Source organism: Panicum virgatum, chromosome 6K (assembly GCF_016808335.1).
Source record: "Panicum virgatum strain AP13 chromosome 6K, P.virgatum_v5, whole genome shotgun sequence".
Lineage (NCBI taxonomy): Eukaryota > Viridiplantae > Streptophyta > Magnoliopsida > Poales > Poaceae > Panicum > Panicum virgatum.
In genome coordinates, this window is record NC_053141.1 from 3,880,570 (window position 1) to 3,898,604 (window position 18,035).

At 46.6% G+C, this 18,035-nt stretch overlaps 2 protein-coding genes and 1 long non-coding RNA gene across 3 annotated transcripts; 2 read left to right on the forward strand and 1 right to left on the reverse strand.

Moving 5' to 3' along the window:
* The first annotated feature begins 3,603 nt into the window (after positions 1–3,603).
* On the forward strand, positions 3,604–9,023 carry LOC120711305 (WD repeat-containing protein 26 homolog). Its single transcript, XM_039996776.1, has 5 exons — positions 3,604–3,826; positions 4,832–5,729; positions 6,233–6,334; positions 7,087–7,716; positions 8,529–9,023. Exons 2-5 carry the CDS (start codon positions 4,935–4,937, stop codon positions 8,790–8,792), a joined length of 1,791 nt encoding a protein of 596 aa, XP_039852710.1. The 5' UTR covers positions 3,604–3,826; positions 4,832–4,934; the 3' UTR covers positions 8,793–9,023.
* A 1,191-nt stretch (positions 9,024–10,214) lies between these two features.
* LOC120711306 lies at positions 10,215–11,971 on the forward strand. The gene is made up of 2 exons (XR_005690236.1): positions 10,215–10,421; positions 11,618–11,971. It is a non-coding gene; the product is annotated as an uncharacterized LOC120711306 (long non-coding RNA).
* Positions 11,972–14,216: 2,245 nt separating this feature from the next.
* Positions 14,217–17,914, reverse strand: LOC120711307 (putative receptor protein kinase CRINKLY4). Its single transcript, XM_039996777.1, has 2 exons — positions 17,558–17,914; positions 14,217–17,298 (listed from the first exon to the last, which is right to left on the reverse strand). The coding sequence occupies exon 2, from the start codon at positions 17,283–17,285 to the stop codon at positions 14,562–14,564; it is 2,724 nt and encodes a 907-aa protein (XP_039852711.1). The 5' UTR covers positions 17,286–17,298; positions 17,558–17,914; the 3' UTR covers positions 14,217–14,561.
* Between the last annotated feature and the right edge of the window lie 121 nt (positions 17,915–18,035).

Sequence of the window (18,035 nt, forward strand, 5' to 3'; positions counted from 1 at the left end):
TTGCTCACAGTAGTGGCCCCACCTGCGGGTTCGTTACCTCTCCCGAGACGGGCCCGGGGACCTCTGTCGGTACCCTGCAACTTGGGTACCCACTCCTACCGTGCCAAGACTCGCGTAGTTATCCGTAACTACGCCCTAAGGAGCTGAGCAGCCGGACCCCTGGGGTTCGACTCCATCTCACCGGACCAACGGTCCCGAATCCGCTTCCCGCTCGGGGACGGGTCCGGTGTCACCACGTGCCCCAGAGGTGGAAATACTCAGCACCTGTGGCCGCGGACCCGGACCCCCGCAGGTGGGTCCGGGACCTCCACGTGCCATCCGGACTCCCGCAGATTGGTCCGGGACCTCCACGTGCCTATCCGGACCCCCGTGAGCTCTCGGCTCAGCTAGCTGCTCGGGAGGGGTTCGGAGCCGCCACGTGTCACGCAGACGCGGGCGCGGGCGCAAGCCTTCCGCTGGAAGCTCTCTCACCCACCCGCATTAAGTGCGAGTGGTTGAGGCGTGCTCTGCTGCCACTGGGCACGGGGCAGCTTTTGTCAGTCCACACTGTGGATCACCAGTTACCGAGGCGGCTCGTCAGTTACCAAGGCAAGCATTAAAGACTCAGCGCCGCGCGCATGGGCGACGAGTCATGATGACCAGCTACTGACTGGAGCAACAGTGCACGCTGCTACAATGGACTGAGTCAGTAGTTCGGTGCTTCATCATGATCTCGACGCGCGGCTGTAGAGGCTAGACTCTACTCCGACAGGACAGCTCAAGACCATGCCTGGTCAGAAGATTCGTACGTTGTAAGATAATACATCGCTGGGCCCATCTGTCGGGGACCCAACGGCTATGTACACTCCTCCCTTGAGATATAAAAGGGAGGAGTACGTAAAGCCAAGCCAAGCCAAGGCAGACACAACACAAGCTCGGATTCACTCCGAACAATCCCGTTCTCAATCTCTTGAGAGCACAAGCAATACAACACACAGTGGACGTAGGGTATTACACTCCGGCGGCCCGAACCACTCTAAACCTGCTGTGTTCATCGTGTTCTTGCATCTAGATTGGATTAATCCTAGCTACCCCCGAGTACTCACCCTCTGGGTTTAGGCGGGTGCACTACGCCACCCGGCTATGGGTTTGCACACCACGACACTGAGGTTACACGATGTGACACACTCCAAGATACGCTGCAAATTGTAGCGTCTTGCTCGCAAAGACCACGGTGATACTAGCACTTTGAACACGCTAGGCGAGTTGGCGACATTCCACTGACATATTTTTTTTTAAAAAAAACACCATCGTGCACTCTATAACTCTTGCTATGTGCGTTTGAACAATTGTCTGGTCTCAAGATTAACTTCCATAAAAGCGAATTATTCTGCTTCGGGAGGCCATGGTCTTCAAAACGGAATATGAATAGATCTTTGGTTGCGGCCAAAGTATGTTCCCGTTTCGATACCTAAGAATACCCATGCATTTCAGAAGACATAAAAACTCAGATTGAAAGGGAGTAGATGAAAGATTCCAAAAAAGATTAAGCGGCTGGAAAGGGAAGTTGCTTTCTGCTGGTGGAAAGCTAGTCCTTATTAACTCCGTACTTAGTAGTCTATCTTTGTTTATGTTTTCGTTCTTTGAAGTTCCTCGTGAGATTTTGAAAAAGCTAGATTTCTATAAGTCTAGATTTTTCTGGCAAAGTAATAAATATAAAAAAGTGTAGGCTTACGAGATGGAGTGTCATCTGCTGCTCAAAGGACCAACGGGGTTTGGGAATCTTAAATCTCGATGCTCAAAATAAATGTTTGCTAAACAAGTGACTTTTCAAGTTAATAAATGAGCAAGGGGTGTGGTAAACGTTACTCAGAAGGAAATACCTTCGGTTCAAATCTCTCACTCAGGTAGAATACTCGCCTGGAGATTCGCATTTCTGGTCAGGTCTCATGCACGCCAAACCCGAGTTCCTAAGATGGGGCAAGTTTAAGCTAGGTAGTGGGTCTCTGATCAGATTTTGGGTAGACACTTGGCTAGGCAATGAACCTTTAAAAAATCAATACCTGGCTCTGTATAACATAGTTAGGAAAAAGTCAGCTTTAGTCAGCTCTGTTCTAAGCTCGATTCCACTAAATGTCTCTTTTCGAAGGTCTTTGGTGGCTAATAACTTACTCTCGTGACACCAGCTGGTGGCTAGAGTAATGGATATTCAGCTACAAGATCAAAGTGACAGTTTTGTGTGGTCTCTACAACAGAATGTGCTATTTTCAGTGCGATCCATGTATAGGGCAATAACTGCCACTAATATAATACCACATAATCACATTATCTGGAAACTAAAATTGCCACTTAAGATTAAGATTTTTATGTGGTACTTGATTAAAGGGGTTATTCTCACTAAAGACAATTTAGCTAGACGGTGATGGAAAGGGAGTTTAAAATGTTGTTGTTGCAATCTTAATGAAACAATACAATACAATACTTTTTTTTCAATTGCCAAAATGCTAAGTTTTTGTGGAGACTGATAAGTGTTGTTTTTAATTTGTCTATGCCGTTAAATGTAAACCATATGTTTACTCACTGGTTGAATGGGCTGAGGAAACAACGCAAGCATCAGACTTTAGTGGGAGCGTGTGCCATCTTATGAGCGATTTGGCTAACTCGAAATGACATTACTTTTAACTGTGCGCGAGTTTCTTCGTCTCTGCAGGTGCTGTTCAGAGGAATATATTGGATCCGGTTTTGGGCGCTGCTGCAAAAAGAAGAGGAAAGGCCGCCGGTATTAGAGGGGTGTCACGCACTTGAATGACTTGTCATGGAAGTCTTCGCGTCGAATGGATGGCCATTTAGTAATCGGATTGCCTATGTTTAATCACATTTTAGTCTCTCTTTTTTTGCTACTCTATTTGGTTTCTTTCGGACATGTTGTGCAGTATAGTTGTGTTTTCGAACAGTCATATGTATCAATCGATACAGAGGCTGAAATATGATTAATATATTTCCTTATCTAAAAATCGTGCACTCTATCTGTCATGGAAACACCACTTTTATATCTAAAGGATACCACCATTCTAAAACAATAATTCTCATACCTAAATTGTGACTCAGAAGACCTCTCCAAACAAGAAACACCATCAACAGAGCAAAGAGATCAGAGAGAGGAGGATCTGTGAAAAATTGGAGGGAGAGAAATCCACAAGGAAGGTACTCCCTCTTCTCTCTCTACGCCGTGTTTAGTTACAAAAATCAAAATTCCAAAAAAAAAATTCCGGCACATGCATAGAGACCTAAATTTAGACGAAATAAAAAACGCATTGCGACTGCTGCCTGTAAATCGTGAGATGAATCTAATGAACCTAATTAAACTGTAATTAGACGCTAAGTTGCTACAGTAATACTACAGTAACAACCTCTAATGACAGATTAATTAGGTTCATTAGATTCGTCTCTCGATTTACAAATGAGTTATGTAATTATTTTTATAATTAGTCTATGTTTAATACTTTAAATATAGAGATGTTCTTTCAAAAAAAACTTTAGTCTACCCTTTGTTTCTCTCTCCTGGTGCTGTGCCGGTGTGTCCCTCTCTGCATCCCCCTCCTGCCCTTTTCTATTCAGTCGGTTCCCCTCTCCCCCAAGCCAAACACCACCACCCCTCCCCCTCCTCACCTCCCTCTCTCTCCTCGCCTCCTCTCCCCCTCGCCGCTTTCCCCACCCAATCCGCCCGCCGGCCCGCCTCCTCACCGCCGGGGTGGGCGATTCCCCGGAGATTCCGCGCGATTCGGCGCGGATTCGGGGCTCCTCTCGGCGTTCCACGGCGAATCGGCGGGGATCGAGCTCCCGGGAGGTCAGGCCCCCCCTTCTGATCGCTAAAGCTCGCTGCTTGGTGCCCGCCGCGTGGGGCGTGGGTTTGGACGCCTGGCGCTCCGGTTTCCGGTCGCGGGCGGCGCGTCTAGGTGCGGTGAACGGATGAACTTGCTCGAGAACTGGGTGCTGCCGTGCTGGGTGGGTGGGATTCGATGATCGGTTCGCGTCAGGGCGGCGTATGTTGAGTTCCCTTGTGGGATGCGGCGGAGTAGGTTGCGGCGGGGCGCTAGCTCATGGTGGTTAATTAAGCAGTAACTAACTAATAATTGCAGACGGGAGTCTACCTGTTGGCGTTAATGACTCTGTGCTTATCCATTTGGTATGATTTTTTGGTTAGGAAGGGGGATGCGTGCTCTGTGTGTGGGGAATGTTTGGGGTAGAAGGAATGCTATGTGGAAAAGTAGCGTTGCGAGGCCAAGAGCCAAGAGGATTGCTGATGTTGCGTGGCAGTAGAGGCTGTGCGCCCCATCTTCTACTGATATGGATAAAAAATAGGAGTGAGTGGTATACTGGTATGCAAGAGAGCTTTTGGATCAGCCAAACATGTGACTCTAGCAGTATACTTGTTATTTGAACTGACTGCAACTTATGCATATTGATGTCGAATGTGCTTGCGGCGACTTTACCCTTTGAAGGCGTTGCTAGTAGAATTGGTGTAGAGCTTGTGGCTCCTTGGAAGGTTTACTGATACTGTTTGGTATATCAATTGTTCAGTATGCACATTCCTTTTAGCATGATTAACTAGAGTAAAGCAGGTCATCTTGACAATTTTCTGTTCAAGTAGTAGTGAGTAATCTTTTCTGCTGTTGTTGGTTGGGCAGATGGTCCTTGTCACGTATGGTATGTAGTATGGCTAATAGGATTGGTTTGTCACTTTGTTCTCACTGCAATGTGTTCCTTGCATTTCTGTACGAAGGCTGAGCTAGAATCTTGGCCTTGTTTGATGATTCATGACTCACACTTTTTAATTGCTGCTTCTCTGTAGAAATCTCCATCTGTTTTAGTAACTCTTTGGAACATTTTATTTGGAGCTTGAATAACATCACCTTCCCTGAAGTGAAAAATATATGGGCTGATTTTGGCATTTCATGGGAGGTTTTGAAGATGATGAACCACCCTCAAAACGCGCAAGAGCATCCTCAGTAGAATCTGCAAGTTTGCCAGATTGTTTCCCGTTTTCGAAGTCTGCCAATCCTTTGGGAAGTACAATGGCTAGACCTTTGCCTTCCCAAGGGAAAGAAGTTATGGTTGGTTCTAAGGGTGTCATTAAGAAGGAGGAGTTTGTCAGGATAATTACAAAAACTCTGTATAGTCTTGGATATGAAAAAAGCGGAGCAGTTCTGGAGGAAGAATCAGGGATAACTTTGCATAATCCAATGGTGGATCTTTTCAGAGAGCAGGTGATTGATGGGAAATGGGATAATGCAATGGTTACGTTGAATAAGATGGGCCTCCTGGATGAGAACATTGTGAAATCTGCTGCATTTTTGATATTGGAGCAAAAATTCTTCGAACTTCTGAGAGACGACAATGTCATGGGTGCTATGAAGACTTTACGAAGTGAAATCACACCCCTTGGTGTTAATAGGAAAAGAGTGCACGAACTATCGAGTTGTATGATTTCCTGTTCTCCACAACAGTTATTCCTTGGTTTTTCAAAGCTTGGCATTGATTCTTCTACGTCACGGTTGAAGCTCCTAGAAGAATTGGAAAAGGTGCTCCCTCCAACTGTTATGGTACCAGAGAGGAGGTTAGAGAATTTAGTTGAGCAAGCACTTACTGTGCAACGAGATGCTTGCTATTTCCATAATTCTATGGATGGGTTGTCACTCTACATTGATCATCACTGTGGAAAAGATCAGATACCATCTCGCACGCTACAGGTAAAAAATTAATGCTAGTGCCTGCTTCATTGTTTGCTTGGAGCACTAGTTTTCCTACATAAGCACCATTGCTGTGTCTGGTGCCGTGCTCATGTACTGTCTTGATTCGTCCTTTGGACATTATTTAAAACACCGCTCGATGGTTCTTTTTTCTTCTGTATAATTGTATTTCACTGCCATCGTCTATATTTTGGACTATAAGTATGACAATAAGATTGCAATGGAACTCCCAACTTTGGTGTTGTAGTTTGCAAATTTGAAGGCACGATCAAGCTTTATAGCATAAAGACCTTAAGCTTTCTTCTAGCTTGCTCCATCATGTCAAGGAACCTTTCACTCCGAATAAAACATAAATAGAAACATGCAGCTCACATTTTGTCATACTTTATTTTTGGTTGAAACTGGCTTTGAAGTTAGATAATTTGATTATCAAGATTAATCTCTTCTACTAGCTGCATATCCTCACGTTTTTTTTGTTCTAATCAACAAGTATTTTGTTGCAGGTTTTGCGTGCGCATCATGATGAGGTGTGGTTTATCCAATTTTCAAACAATGGAAAGTATTTAGCCTCAGCATCAAATGATAAATCCGCAATGATCTGGGAGGTAAACTTGGGAATCTATTCTCCTAACGTCTTCTATTTTCATGATCTGTGTAGAAACTCGGTGGCTTTTCCCTTAGTTTCTTATTTTACACCTCATACCAAGAACTGAACTTGTCCATTCTTACTAGCGCTTTTCACCCCCTGCTATTTACGTCTTTACAAAAGTTAGATTTTGAATCTTGGTTATTTTCAAGCAGAAGACAGAAGCTTGCCATTTCATATGACCTTTTTCCTCAACCTACTACTTACATCGTGTTAGCTTCTGTAACAAAGGAAATTTAATGGAGATGTTTGCCAAGTTATTGTTGATCTTGAAAGTGTGTGTCCCCCTCTGTTCTCCTGTTACATTACATATCTTAGAATCACACAAAGTAGTGGATCTGGGTGTTCTTGTGTTTTTATGTTTGAGGGGTTTATGTTATTTACACAATTTTGGACCATTCTTAATAGATATAGGATTTAAAGCATGTCATCTTCAAAGGTCAGCTCCCTTATTATACCACATGCCACAGCTTTCTAACCATTAAACTATTTATGGATTGAAAAGGGCGTTTTTGTGGGTGCGCGCGGGGGTGTTGGGGGGATAGGATAGCCGTTTATAATAGGTAGAAAAACTAATTTCTCACTGAAAGAGCAGCTGTACTTTAAACTTTTACTTAAGTCTGTTTTGTCTTGTGTTGTGATCTGGAGTGAAGTTTCCTTTCCCTCTTTTTTTCAGTTATCTTTTCATGCAGTAATCTTTGCATTTTGTAGGCTGATGAAGATGGGGAGCTATTACTGAAGCACAAATTGAATGGTCATGAGAAGTCGGTGATGATGGTTGCATGGAGCCCTGATGATTGCCAGCTTCTCACATGTGGAGTGGAAGAAACCATCCGGCGCTGGGATGTTGAATCTGGCAAATGTCTTCATGTTTATGAAAAACCTGGCGTTGGTTTTGTATCATGTGCTTGGTTTCCAGATGGAAAGCAAATATTGTCTGGTCTAACTGATGAACACTTCTGCATCTGGGATTTAGATGGTAAGGAAGTAGATTGCTGGAAAGGGCAGAGATCAACAAAAACACTTGATTTTGCTGTAGGAAAAGATGGAAAGCTTATAATAAGCATGAATAGGGAGAACACAATTCTTCTGTTTGATAGGGAGACAAAGCAGGAGAGGCTAATTGAAGAGGATCATACAATTACTTCATTTTCTCTATCGGAAGATGGTGACTTCTTGCTTGTAAATCTCATAAATGAGGTGATTCATTTGTGGAACATACGAAATGGTCCAATCCGAGCCAATCGGTACAGTGGCCATAAGCACACCCGGTTTGTGATAAGGTCTTGTTTTGGCGGGTCTGAGCAGGCATTCATTGCTAGTGGGAGTGAAGATTCACAGGTATGATGATGGCCTTCTGACCACCTATATAGAACTCATATATTGTGGGTGCACTTAAAAATTTGTTGTCTTGGTGTTCCATTTCTATTATTTACACTACTCCCAGACAGATGCTATTTTAGACAATTATATTTGTCATCTGATGAGTCAAATCTAATTGAAAATGCAGAGAATATATTTGTCATTTTGACCATCATCAATGCATCATGTTATTCTTTTGTATATGACAAAACATTCAAACATCATGAGATCTAGAAATCTTTATTTAACTCCGTATGCTGTTGCAATTGCCAATTGGCACTTATGTCTAGCCTATTCTTCAGATTCATTATAATTTAATAGGCATGTGTATATCTGTCAGTGCACATATCAGTTTCCGTAAGTTTTCTTCTATAATTCAGTCTGCGGCATATTCATTGTCACTTGTACCACATGTCTCATGACTTGAATCATGCTGCTATTTTGTTTTTAGGGTAGGAAATACCATTATGAACGTTAGAGATATGTTGGATTTATCTGTTTCTTTCGATTGATATGCCTTTTCTGCTGAACTATAACTTTAGTGGGTATAATGGAGGCATGTAGTGATGGCATCCATCCTTCGGGTAGGCAGTAGAAATTATGCTGCCTTGCATTACAGTTAAAAAATAAAAACTTTTTAGATCTCTTAAAAATTGTTGTGGAAAACAGAAAGACTTGGCCTTTGCACTGTCTAGCAGTTGGTTGGTCCAGCCACGCAGTTCGTTGCATGCTTTCTCTTACCCAGCAAGTGGCCCTGAAGTAATCTTGCGCAAAACCTGTTATATTTTCAGGTCTACATATGGCATAGAGCCACCGGGGATCTCATCGAGACTCTGGCTGGTCACTCAGGCACAGTCAACTGTGTAAGCTGGAATCCTGCAAATCCCCACATGCTTGCATCGGCGAGCGACGATCACACCATTCGTATATGGGGTGCAAAGAAGGTCAGTCTGAAGCGCAAGGATGTCGGGAGCAGCAGCAATGGGATCCACGCAAATGGCAACACCCATGGCAACGGTTTCGTTCACCAGTGCAATGGGAACAGCACCAAATGATGGATGGTTGACTGCTATCTGTAAATCCCCCTTTCCTTTACTTTCCTCCCGGAAGAATTGCGGCCTCCATAGTAAAGAAAACGAAAAAAAAAACTAAAAAAACAAAGCTGCAGCACAAAGTGTGGGGAAACCAGCTGGGTTCCGGGCGCCATCTTTCCCTTGTTCCATCATGACTGTTGTCACATTTATTTCTTAATTCAAGCTGGAATAGAATTATGATATTAATTGGCATCTTTGATCTCTTGATTTACCCTCTGATTGATTCTAAGTGCCTTTCGGTGGTGATGGTGGTTAATTTCGCTATTGCCAATTATCAAAGAAGAAAAAAAAAATCCTCTTACTGCCTACAGAACAAATGGACTTTTGCCTTGAGAAGAGACATGCTGCCATTGGATGTCGGTCTAAGGAATGGGACACAGCATCTGATCATAACTTTGCGTTCAATCCATTTGTTTTGGTTAGGGGGATTGAATGGTTTGATTGATCACCATGGTTTTTTCTAGTAATCACGTATAGTGTAAATGGTGTAAAAAATGATAATGAGAACTAAACAACTAATATATGTACCCCCAAAGCCCAAAGGCAAAGAGTTGAATTCCGCGTTGGTATTGAGCAGCTGCAAAAGGAAAGGATAAATTCACAAAGGTCATGTTCAGAATGTAGACAATTGAGGATAATTATTGGCAAGAAAAAAAAAGAATGTAGATAATTGGCAAGAGAACAGTCGAAGAGAAACATCATAGGGAAAATGATGAAATACTTGCGTTGGTGGAGAAAATGGGGCTACAAATTCCATTTTACTAAACTAATTTTGAGACATTACAGATATATATAGGCAGGGCTGGAAGGGATCGTCGCATGAATTTCGAAGGATTGGTTAACTGGGTTAGATTCAATGTACCCCATTTTTCTAAAAAAAAATCTAGTACTCCCTCCATTCTCAAATATACGACGTTTGAACTAAATAACTTGTCCTAAACGTCGTATATTTGAGAATGGAGGGACTACTAGGTTATAAAAATTGCGAACTGAGACGTAGCTCAGAGATAATGTTTTTGTGGTGGGACTTGCCCGCCGGGGTTTGAATGCCCGCCTCGGCATGAGTGCTCGTTTTTCTAGATTTATTTTGAAATTTAACTGGCACTGTTCTTTCAGTGGCAGGAGATGTGCCCATAAACAGCGAGACACCTATAATGAAGTCGTGTGTATTCATAGGGCGTGTGCGTGCGTGTTTGTGAGCACAAGCATTTTGTATCATGTTTCTTAAAGAATCATAAAGATTGAAATTCTGAAATAATGTTGTTAGACAAGAGTAATTAATAGTCTAGTACTAGCTATGTTTTCTGAGATAATAATATGTATTATAACTTTTTTGAGAGTATACAGACCATGGGCTCACGTTTGCTTCCCCTTCGTGGGAACCCGGCCCACCTAAGGCCCAAGCCCACGTTCCCCGAAGCCACCTGATCACTCCTAGGGTTCCGCTTCCCTCTCCACCTATATATACCTTCAGCCGCCGCCGCTCTCCCATTCCCCTTTCCCCATCGCCACCCCGCCGCCGCCGCCGACTCCGCAGGAGGAGACGCGCCAAGGAGGAGAGTCCGCGAGGAGGCGACCATGAGGGCCAAGGTATCCTCCATCCTCCTCTTCGCTCGCCCTCCTACCTAGCTCTCGTTGCGTAGATCCTCGTGGCGCAGCAACTCCTCGCCATGAGTAGTGCTCCGCTCGATCCGCGCTGTGTCCTGGGGCTGTGATTACAAAGAGAGAGGCTCGAGTGGCGGAATTCTGGGGGAGAGGCCGTTGCCGGGCCGGCGGATCGCGCCGTGCGCGCGCGCTCCCCTCGCCGCGGCGGCAGGGCGAGCGGTCTGGGGTAGATAGCATGGGGCGCGGGGTGCCGCCTGTTTGGTTTAACATGAGCCGAGCCCAGCCGAGCTGAGATCGATCTGTCGCGCGGGCTTGGTATCTCGTGCGCCATGGTCCCGTTCCGCGTCCTGCCGCTGCGGTCTGGAGGTGTGGCGCGCCCGTATGGTGTGCGCCGCCTGGTAGCGCTCTCCCCCTGCCACGGTGAAGGTTTCTTTATCGCATACACTTGATATGAGCCCCCTGGATTGGCGCAATTTAGTTAAGAATTATACTTCTAGATTAGCAGCATCTGATGATAACTTTTGATCTTTCAGTGTTGGGTGTGTCCAAAGACCTGGTCCGTTGTTACTTCATTTGCTTGCATAGTAGTGGATCTGAAACTGGAATTAAGTTGCCATCTTCCTACAGTATGTTTGTGTTTAGTGTGCAATGCTAGTTGCTCTTTTCCAGTGGCATATGAACTAGGGTCTTGCTGCCTGTTGATGTAACACTTATGACAAATTTTGGAAACATTTTATTCCTGTGTTAATTATGCTAGAATAAGCTTCTAGTGTGTATCTCAGCATTAGTCAAGCTGTCACCTACTCACCTGGAGCTACTTCTGAGCCAGTTACTGTACTAGCACCCTAATGATGATTGATTTGTTGTTTACCTTCACCCACCTGGATTTGTTAGCTTCTTCCACTTTGTTAGTCACTGACCCAGTATCACGAGCGTGAAGCATGCAGCATTAACAAGCAGGTAGGCCCACGTGTGTAGTTTTCCAAATTTTCTATTAGACAAAGCAACCTCTTTTGAATTGCCTTGAATATTGTTTGTCCATTGTTAAACTAAAATACTACTCTTCCGCATTTGTTTGCTCATTACTTGGATTTGTTGTGTTCTCTGCTGTGCATGCAATTAGTTCCTGATAAAGAATTAGCTCTGTTTGCTGACACATTCTCATGTGTACCAACTTTCAGTGGAAGAAGAAGCGCATGAGGAGGCTGAAGAGGAAGCGCCGAAAGATGAGGCAGAGATCTAAGTAAGCTGATAGAGATGGATGGTTGTGGTGATGGCATGACTGTATGCATATCTTCGGATGCGATAGCCTCATGGAGAGATGCCTACTAGGAATGGTGTCACTGTTTATCATCTGTTGAATGGCTTGCCTTGGAAACCTGCGCTTCAGTAGGCCTGTTATTGTCGTTCTAGTTATATCAAGAGTTTTGCACTGAGATAAATCAGTCTGTTTTGTGGACCTGTTATGGAGCTTTGTTTGCTGCTAATATCTACCTACCAATTAAATAATTCTGGTGCTGTTCATTTTGCGATTTTCTTTCATATGTGTTTTAATGGTTCTCCGTAAGGGTCGAGCTTTGTGGTTGATTGCTGTTGATTGAAGTCATTGCAACAGATGCTTCAGCGCTCTCGTATCAAATCACCTCCCGTGCTTCCATCACCTCCTCCTGCTGCTTGCTGCAGCGGAGCAGCGCCCTCTAGCGTGCACGGCAGCGGGGACGTGTTGGCGTAGTCGGGCAGCACCCACGCGGCTGCCGGAGCAGCCACGTGCGACGCGGAGTGGCTGGGCTGGGCGGCTTCCCTGCGAGGCGTGCGACGGCGGAGTGGCTGGGCTGGGCGGCTTCCCTGCCAGGCAGCGGCGCATTCCTGCGGCCGGGGTGCGACGGCGGAGTGGCTGGGCTGGGCGGCTTCCCTGCGAGGCGTGCGACGGCGGAGTGGCTGGGCTGGGCGGCTTCCCTGCGAGGCAGCGGCGCATCCCTGCGGCCGGGGCACCTTCCCAGCGGGCCGGCGGAGCAGCCACGCACGGCTAGGGCAGCTGCCGCAGCTCCCAGTTCGTGCACTCCACATCCTCAGACCGCCATTGCTGGTGGAGGTGATTTGGTGGTGGATTTTGTTGTGGTGTGCTGCTCTGCTCGTGCTCAAGCAAGGAGCCAATGAAGGGCCAGATAGAAGATTTTGAAACTCTCGTGCTTGGATTGGTGGGGGAGTAGCACAGGATTGAGAAAGAAAGTGAGGGGGGAGGAGCGCAAGCTGCTTGGATTGGGGGGAAATTCAGAGCAGGGAAAAAGCTGGCTTTGACGATTGAAGGTTGAGCAAAGGGAAAGAGAAGCAGAGATGAAATGCAGCGCTGGGGGCTGCTCTGATTGCTAGCTTGCTCGGTAAGTGTTGTTGTTGCTGCTAGCTTGCTCGGTAAGTGCTATTGTTGCTGCTAGCTTCTCGGAGGTGATGGCGAGAGCTGCTGCCCATCCCCAAGCTCCCGGAGCTCAATTTGCCATGTATAGGGATGTTTGAGATCTAGACAAGGGCTTCGCTGGTGGCGGAGCTCGATTCGGCCGCACCATGGCCCAATTAGCTGAGGCGGAGTTCTGTTTTGCCGTTTCGCCGCTCCTCTGCTTCTTGCCCAACTCCGATGGCCTATCGCACGAGGACGACCCCCGCTTTGGCGGGAGGCCACTTGGAGCTCCTCCAGTCCATGCCGGATGTGGCCTCCGTGATGTGTTCGCCGCCGTACCTCTCCACACCATGTCCCCTGCGCCGCCGGCAGTCACCTTGGATGGGAGGAAGAGAGACGGTAACTTCACCAATATCCAATACATGGTCATCCTACCAATTTCTACAGGCAACCAAACACATGCTAGACTATGCATGCTATCAGTAGCCACTCAAACCAAACACGGATGAATGTACTAGTTAAGCCTGGTGAAATCTAGCCTGGTTTAGTTTTCTAGTCAGGCTAGAACTAGCCAACTAACCAAACAGACCCGTGGTGTATTGCACTGCTGCGACTTATCCTGAGCATGAGGCTGAAGGTGCCTCAGTAGTTTTGTTCTGTGATGTTTTCCTGAACATGTGGTGCTATTAATCTCCATCTTTGTTACGAGCTTTGTTCAGATGATGCACTGCTTGAGTGGAGCAGCATAATGCTGTAGCATCTGTGAGCTTCAGCTGAAGCTCTTTTGAGATGAAACGTCATGATGCGTTATCGAGATGTGAATTAAAATAAATCTTGCATTAGACCCCTTATTAGGAATTATTTTTCGGTCCTAAAAGATGCATATTTATTTTTTAGTACTCAAATATCGGCGTTATGTATTGGATATCTTAAAAAGCATCCTTATTTATTCCTTGTCATTTCTTGTTCCCTTCAAAATTCTAAAACTTCAACGCATGCATGAAGTATTAAATGTAACTAAATAAAATAACTAATTACACAGTTTATCTATAATTTGCGAGGCGAATCTTTTGAGCCTAGTTAATCCATGGCGGGACAATAATTACAAACGAAAGTGCTACAATACTTTTCATTCAAAACTTTATGCATCTAAACAAGACCTTGTTTTGTTTGAATCGCAACTTATGCAGCTTTCACCAGTGCTGACACATGGCAGCAACCATTCCAGAGGCAGATCCTTGAGAATCGCATCTGACCTGTTTCTGATGAGAAAACTGGGCCAATCAACCTGTTACTGAGAATCACATATATCAAGTAACAGAAGAAACCTTACAGAAGAACGTATGTTTATAAAGCATTTGGCATCACAATTCCTAGCAAAACGAGCATCACGAACCAATGAGATGATCCAAAGGATTAAGGAAACTACACAATTTTGTAAACGAAAGACACAAGATAATTCATCAATTGTAGCCACCAACGGACAAATTCCATCAGGGAAAGAAAAGAATAGGCCATATGAATCTACAAAGAAATGCCCCTGGATGCTAAATTTTTCTTACAGTACACTACTAATTAGCTCTCTTTGTTTTTAAATGGCCTGCAACTATATAGGATGCATAAACACTATAATGCACTGCCATATAGCAACAGGGCGCAAAGTCTGAATTTAAAATGCTGCCCAGCAATGGCAGAGAGTTACTGCATTAAATTCTGCGGCTCCTGACATTTCTTCAGAAGTTGTGCTGCAGGTACAAGTTCTCCTGCGGTGAGGCCGGGCTGATCTCTTCCTCCAGCGACCGCAGTCCATCACCTATACTGCTCCCGACATTCCTACCTTCTGTGGTCGTTCGGCCAGTGATGTCAGCTTCCGATGCAGATGATTTCCTCCTCTGTGATGAGGTCACGCTAGGGAAAGTTATCCAGGATGGCGCCCTGTACTCAATCCGCTGATCCTCCCCGTCGGCAAGCTCGTTCTCTGAGCAAGAGTGGTTAGAGGACATCTGTGATACCTTGGGCATCCGGTTGCTTCCGAGAATCACCTCGGTTGGTAGGATGGGCTGCTCGACACACGGACTGCCCATCAGCAGAGCAAGAGCATGCTCCAGAGCTGTTGTCACCTTATCCATGGAAGGCCGATCTTTCCCTCGCATTCTGACACATTTGCAGGCCACAGAAGCAATCTTCTTGAGAGCCTCAAGGTCGGAGGGTGGAGATAAGACTGGATCAAGGATGGCAAAAATGTCCCCAGCTTTGATCAGTGATACTGCCCATTCAACAATGTTCCCTTCCTCGTATTGCATGTCGATTGCTTTCCTGCCACTTAATATCTCCAAGAGAAAAACTCCGAAGCTGTAGACATCGGACTTTGTAGTCAAGTAATGGAGACGGTAGTACTCAGGGTCAAGGTAGCCAAGTGTCCCTGCTGGCAGCTCAGATAGTGGGGTACCGCTATCTGCAGGACCCAATATAGATAGACCAAAGTCAGCAACACGCGCATTGTGATCCTCATCAATCAATATGTTTGATGACTTGATGTCCCGGTGAATTACTGGAGGGCAAGCATAGCCATGCAAGTACTCAATTCCCCTAGCAGCCTGGACAGCAATGGTGACCCGCCTGGCCCAATTCAGTCGCCTTTTCAAGTATGGATCGTTACCATGCAGATGCTGGTACATAGATCCATGAGCCATGAATTCATAAACCAGGAGCCTCTCACTGCCATCCTCACAGTAACCAAGCAGGTTGAGCAAATGTGCATGGTTGAGCCTGGAGAGGAGGTCAAGTTCATTATGGAACTCCTTTGAGCTCTTCTTCACATCTGATGCTTTTATTGCACGCTTCACAGCAACCACTGTCCCATCTCTCAATATGCCCTTGAATACACATGAAAAGCTGCCTTTGCCGACTTGTGAATCCTCTGAGAAGCCACCTGTTGCTTTCTCTAACTCTTCATAGGAGAATTCCTGAGCTCTCCTGACCTTCAAATCCTCCACATCAGGCTGGATCCTCATGTTGTCCTTCCGGAAAGAGTATGCTGTGTTCTTTGCCAGTCTCAGCTCGCTATTTGAACATTGGCAATGTCGAAGTTTGTACCGGACATATAGGCAAGTGATTACTGATACGCTGAGTACCAAGATGACGGCAAATACAATCTCTGCTACAAAGATACGCATCTGAAAAGCCATCAACTTCCTGCTCTTGGTCTGCTTCTGTGATAAGCAGAATGACATGCACTCATCTGTGACACACCTCAAGCAATCAAACTGGCAAACACGGTCAGCTGTCGCATTGCAAGGGGATGACTCCAACGAGTCTTCTGGACAACCTGTACTACAGGGCAAACAGAGTCTAGAATTTGCAGGCTTACACATCTTGCTACTGCCAATTTCACCATGGTTCACAAACTCATAGTACCCATGGCTGCATACATTAGGTACACAAATCCCAGGGGATGCCGCCATTGGTAATGCCAGTGGCCCACTGTTGCCCCAGCACCTTGGCATCAGTGATGTCTCAGCAGGTACTCCACAAGTAAAGTAGTCCCCAGCCACGAGCACATACATCTTGAGCCCTTTTGGTGGCGCTGTACTGTTATGAAGTGTGAAACCCCAGCAAGCTGCTTGGTGATCAAGGCTCTTGATGCCACAAGCATGGAACCTTCCACCAACCACTGAGATCATCGCATCCATTGGCACTATGTTCACATCGCCATTACCAATAGCGCTGGATGGTGCCACCTGCTGCATTTCCAAGCTCCTGCCCCAGCAGAACACCTGTGCATTCTCCAACACCCCACAAACATGGTAACCGCCTGCTCCTATAGACTGGAAGCGCAGATCCCTTGGTGCCAGGCCAACAACACCACTCACCGTTTCATCACCCCAGCAGAACACCGTCCTGTTCCGTGCAAACAAGCCGCAATTGAACACCGAACCAGCTGAAATGGTCGACACAGCTTCAGCGAGAACATGCGTGGCAGTCATATTGTATCCCCAGCAGTCGATCAATGACGCACCATCATTAGCGCCATGAATCCCATCCGCAGCCGCTCGCAGTGCGCAGAGGTGGTTGTCCCCAGCACTGAGCTCAGAGTACTTTGCGCCCTCGATCATCGGCTGTGGCACCCCGCTCTTGACATAGGAGTTGCTCCCCCAGCAGTAAGGCTGCCTGGTGTCAAGCAAGAGGCCACACACAAACCCGTCCCCCGCTGTAACACCAAGGAACGGGATGTTGGGCGGCGCACCATACAGAACAGAGGCGTCCGCACCAAAGCAGGCGACCAGGTGGGAGCCGTCGGAGCTGAGGCCACAGAACACCGGACCATCCTCCCCATAAGACACTGCAATGGATGACATGGAGCCAAGGCCGCAGGCCCAACTGGGCAGCAAGGCTAGGAAGCACGCGGCTAGAACCAGCACATGTCCCATTTCTTGAAACTTGGGTCGGGCGCTCATGCTGAGAAGATCCCTGCAAGAATTACAGATTTTGTTCTTAGTACCAACAGGCACCAGTGGCGGGCCCAGGATTTGGAACATGAGTATTCAAAATTTCAAGTAGTGCAAAAAACTTTTGTGATTCATGGTTCAAACCTACACATTACAAGCAATTGAGATTCAAAAATATTTCCCTCATTATCATACTGCATTGTTGTGAATTGTTCATTAATTTTGTAAATTGCAATGATAGTTTTCAGGGGAAAATGGATAAATTTAAAATTTTCACTAACCTCAGTTAGTTTTGTCCCTCACTCCTGCTCCCTGCACCCTGCTGCTCCTGGCCGCCGGCTCGCCGCCGCCGCGGCGCCGCACGCCTCAGGCGCCTGGCCTCCGCCAGCAGCCGGCAGCCCGCCGCCCGCCGTTGCCTGCGCCCTCCGGCCCCTGCCTCCACGGACCGCGGCTCCCCTGCGGTCCGGTCGTGCCCCTGATGGCGGAGGTCGAGCGGGCACCACGCCCCCGGCGGCAACTGCGGCGCAGCGAGAGGGGGGCGGCGGCGAGCAGGATTGCGGAGCGGCGGCCGCGCGTGCGCTGTCTGCTCGCAGGGCTCGATGGGAGTGGTGGGAGCGAGAGCGGCGGCGGAGGAGGGGTGGGGGAGGAGGGAAAGGGCGGCATTGAATGCTCCTAGGTGGCGTAGGTGGAGCGTGTATTAGCGAATTCAATGCAATGCCACCACCAACGCGTCGTATGTCTGCCATTGTCAGCACTGCA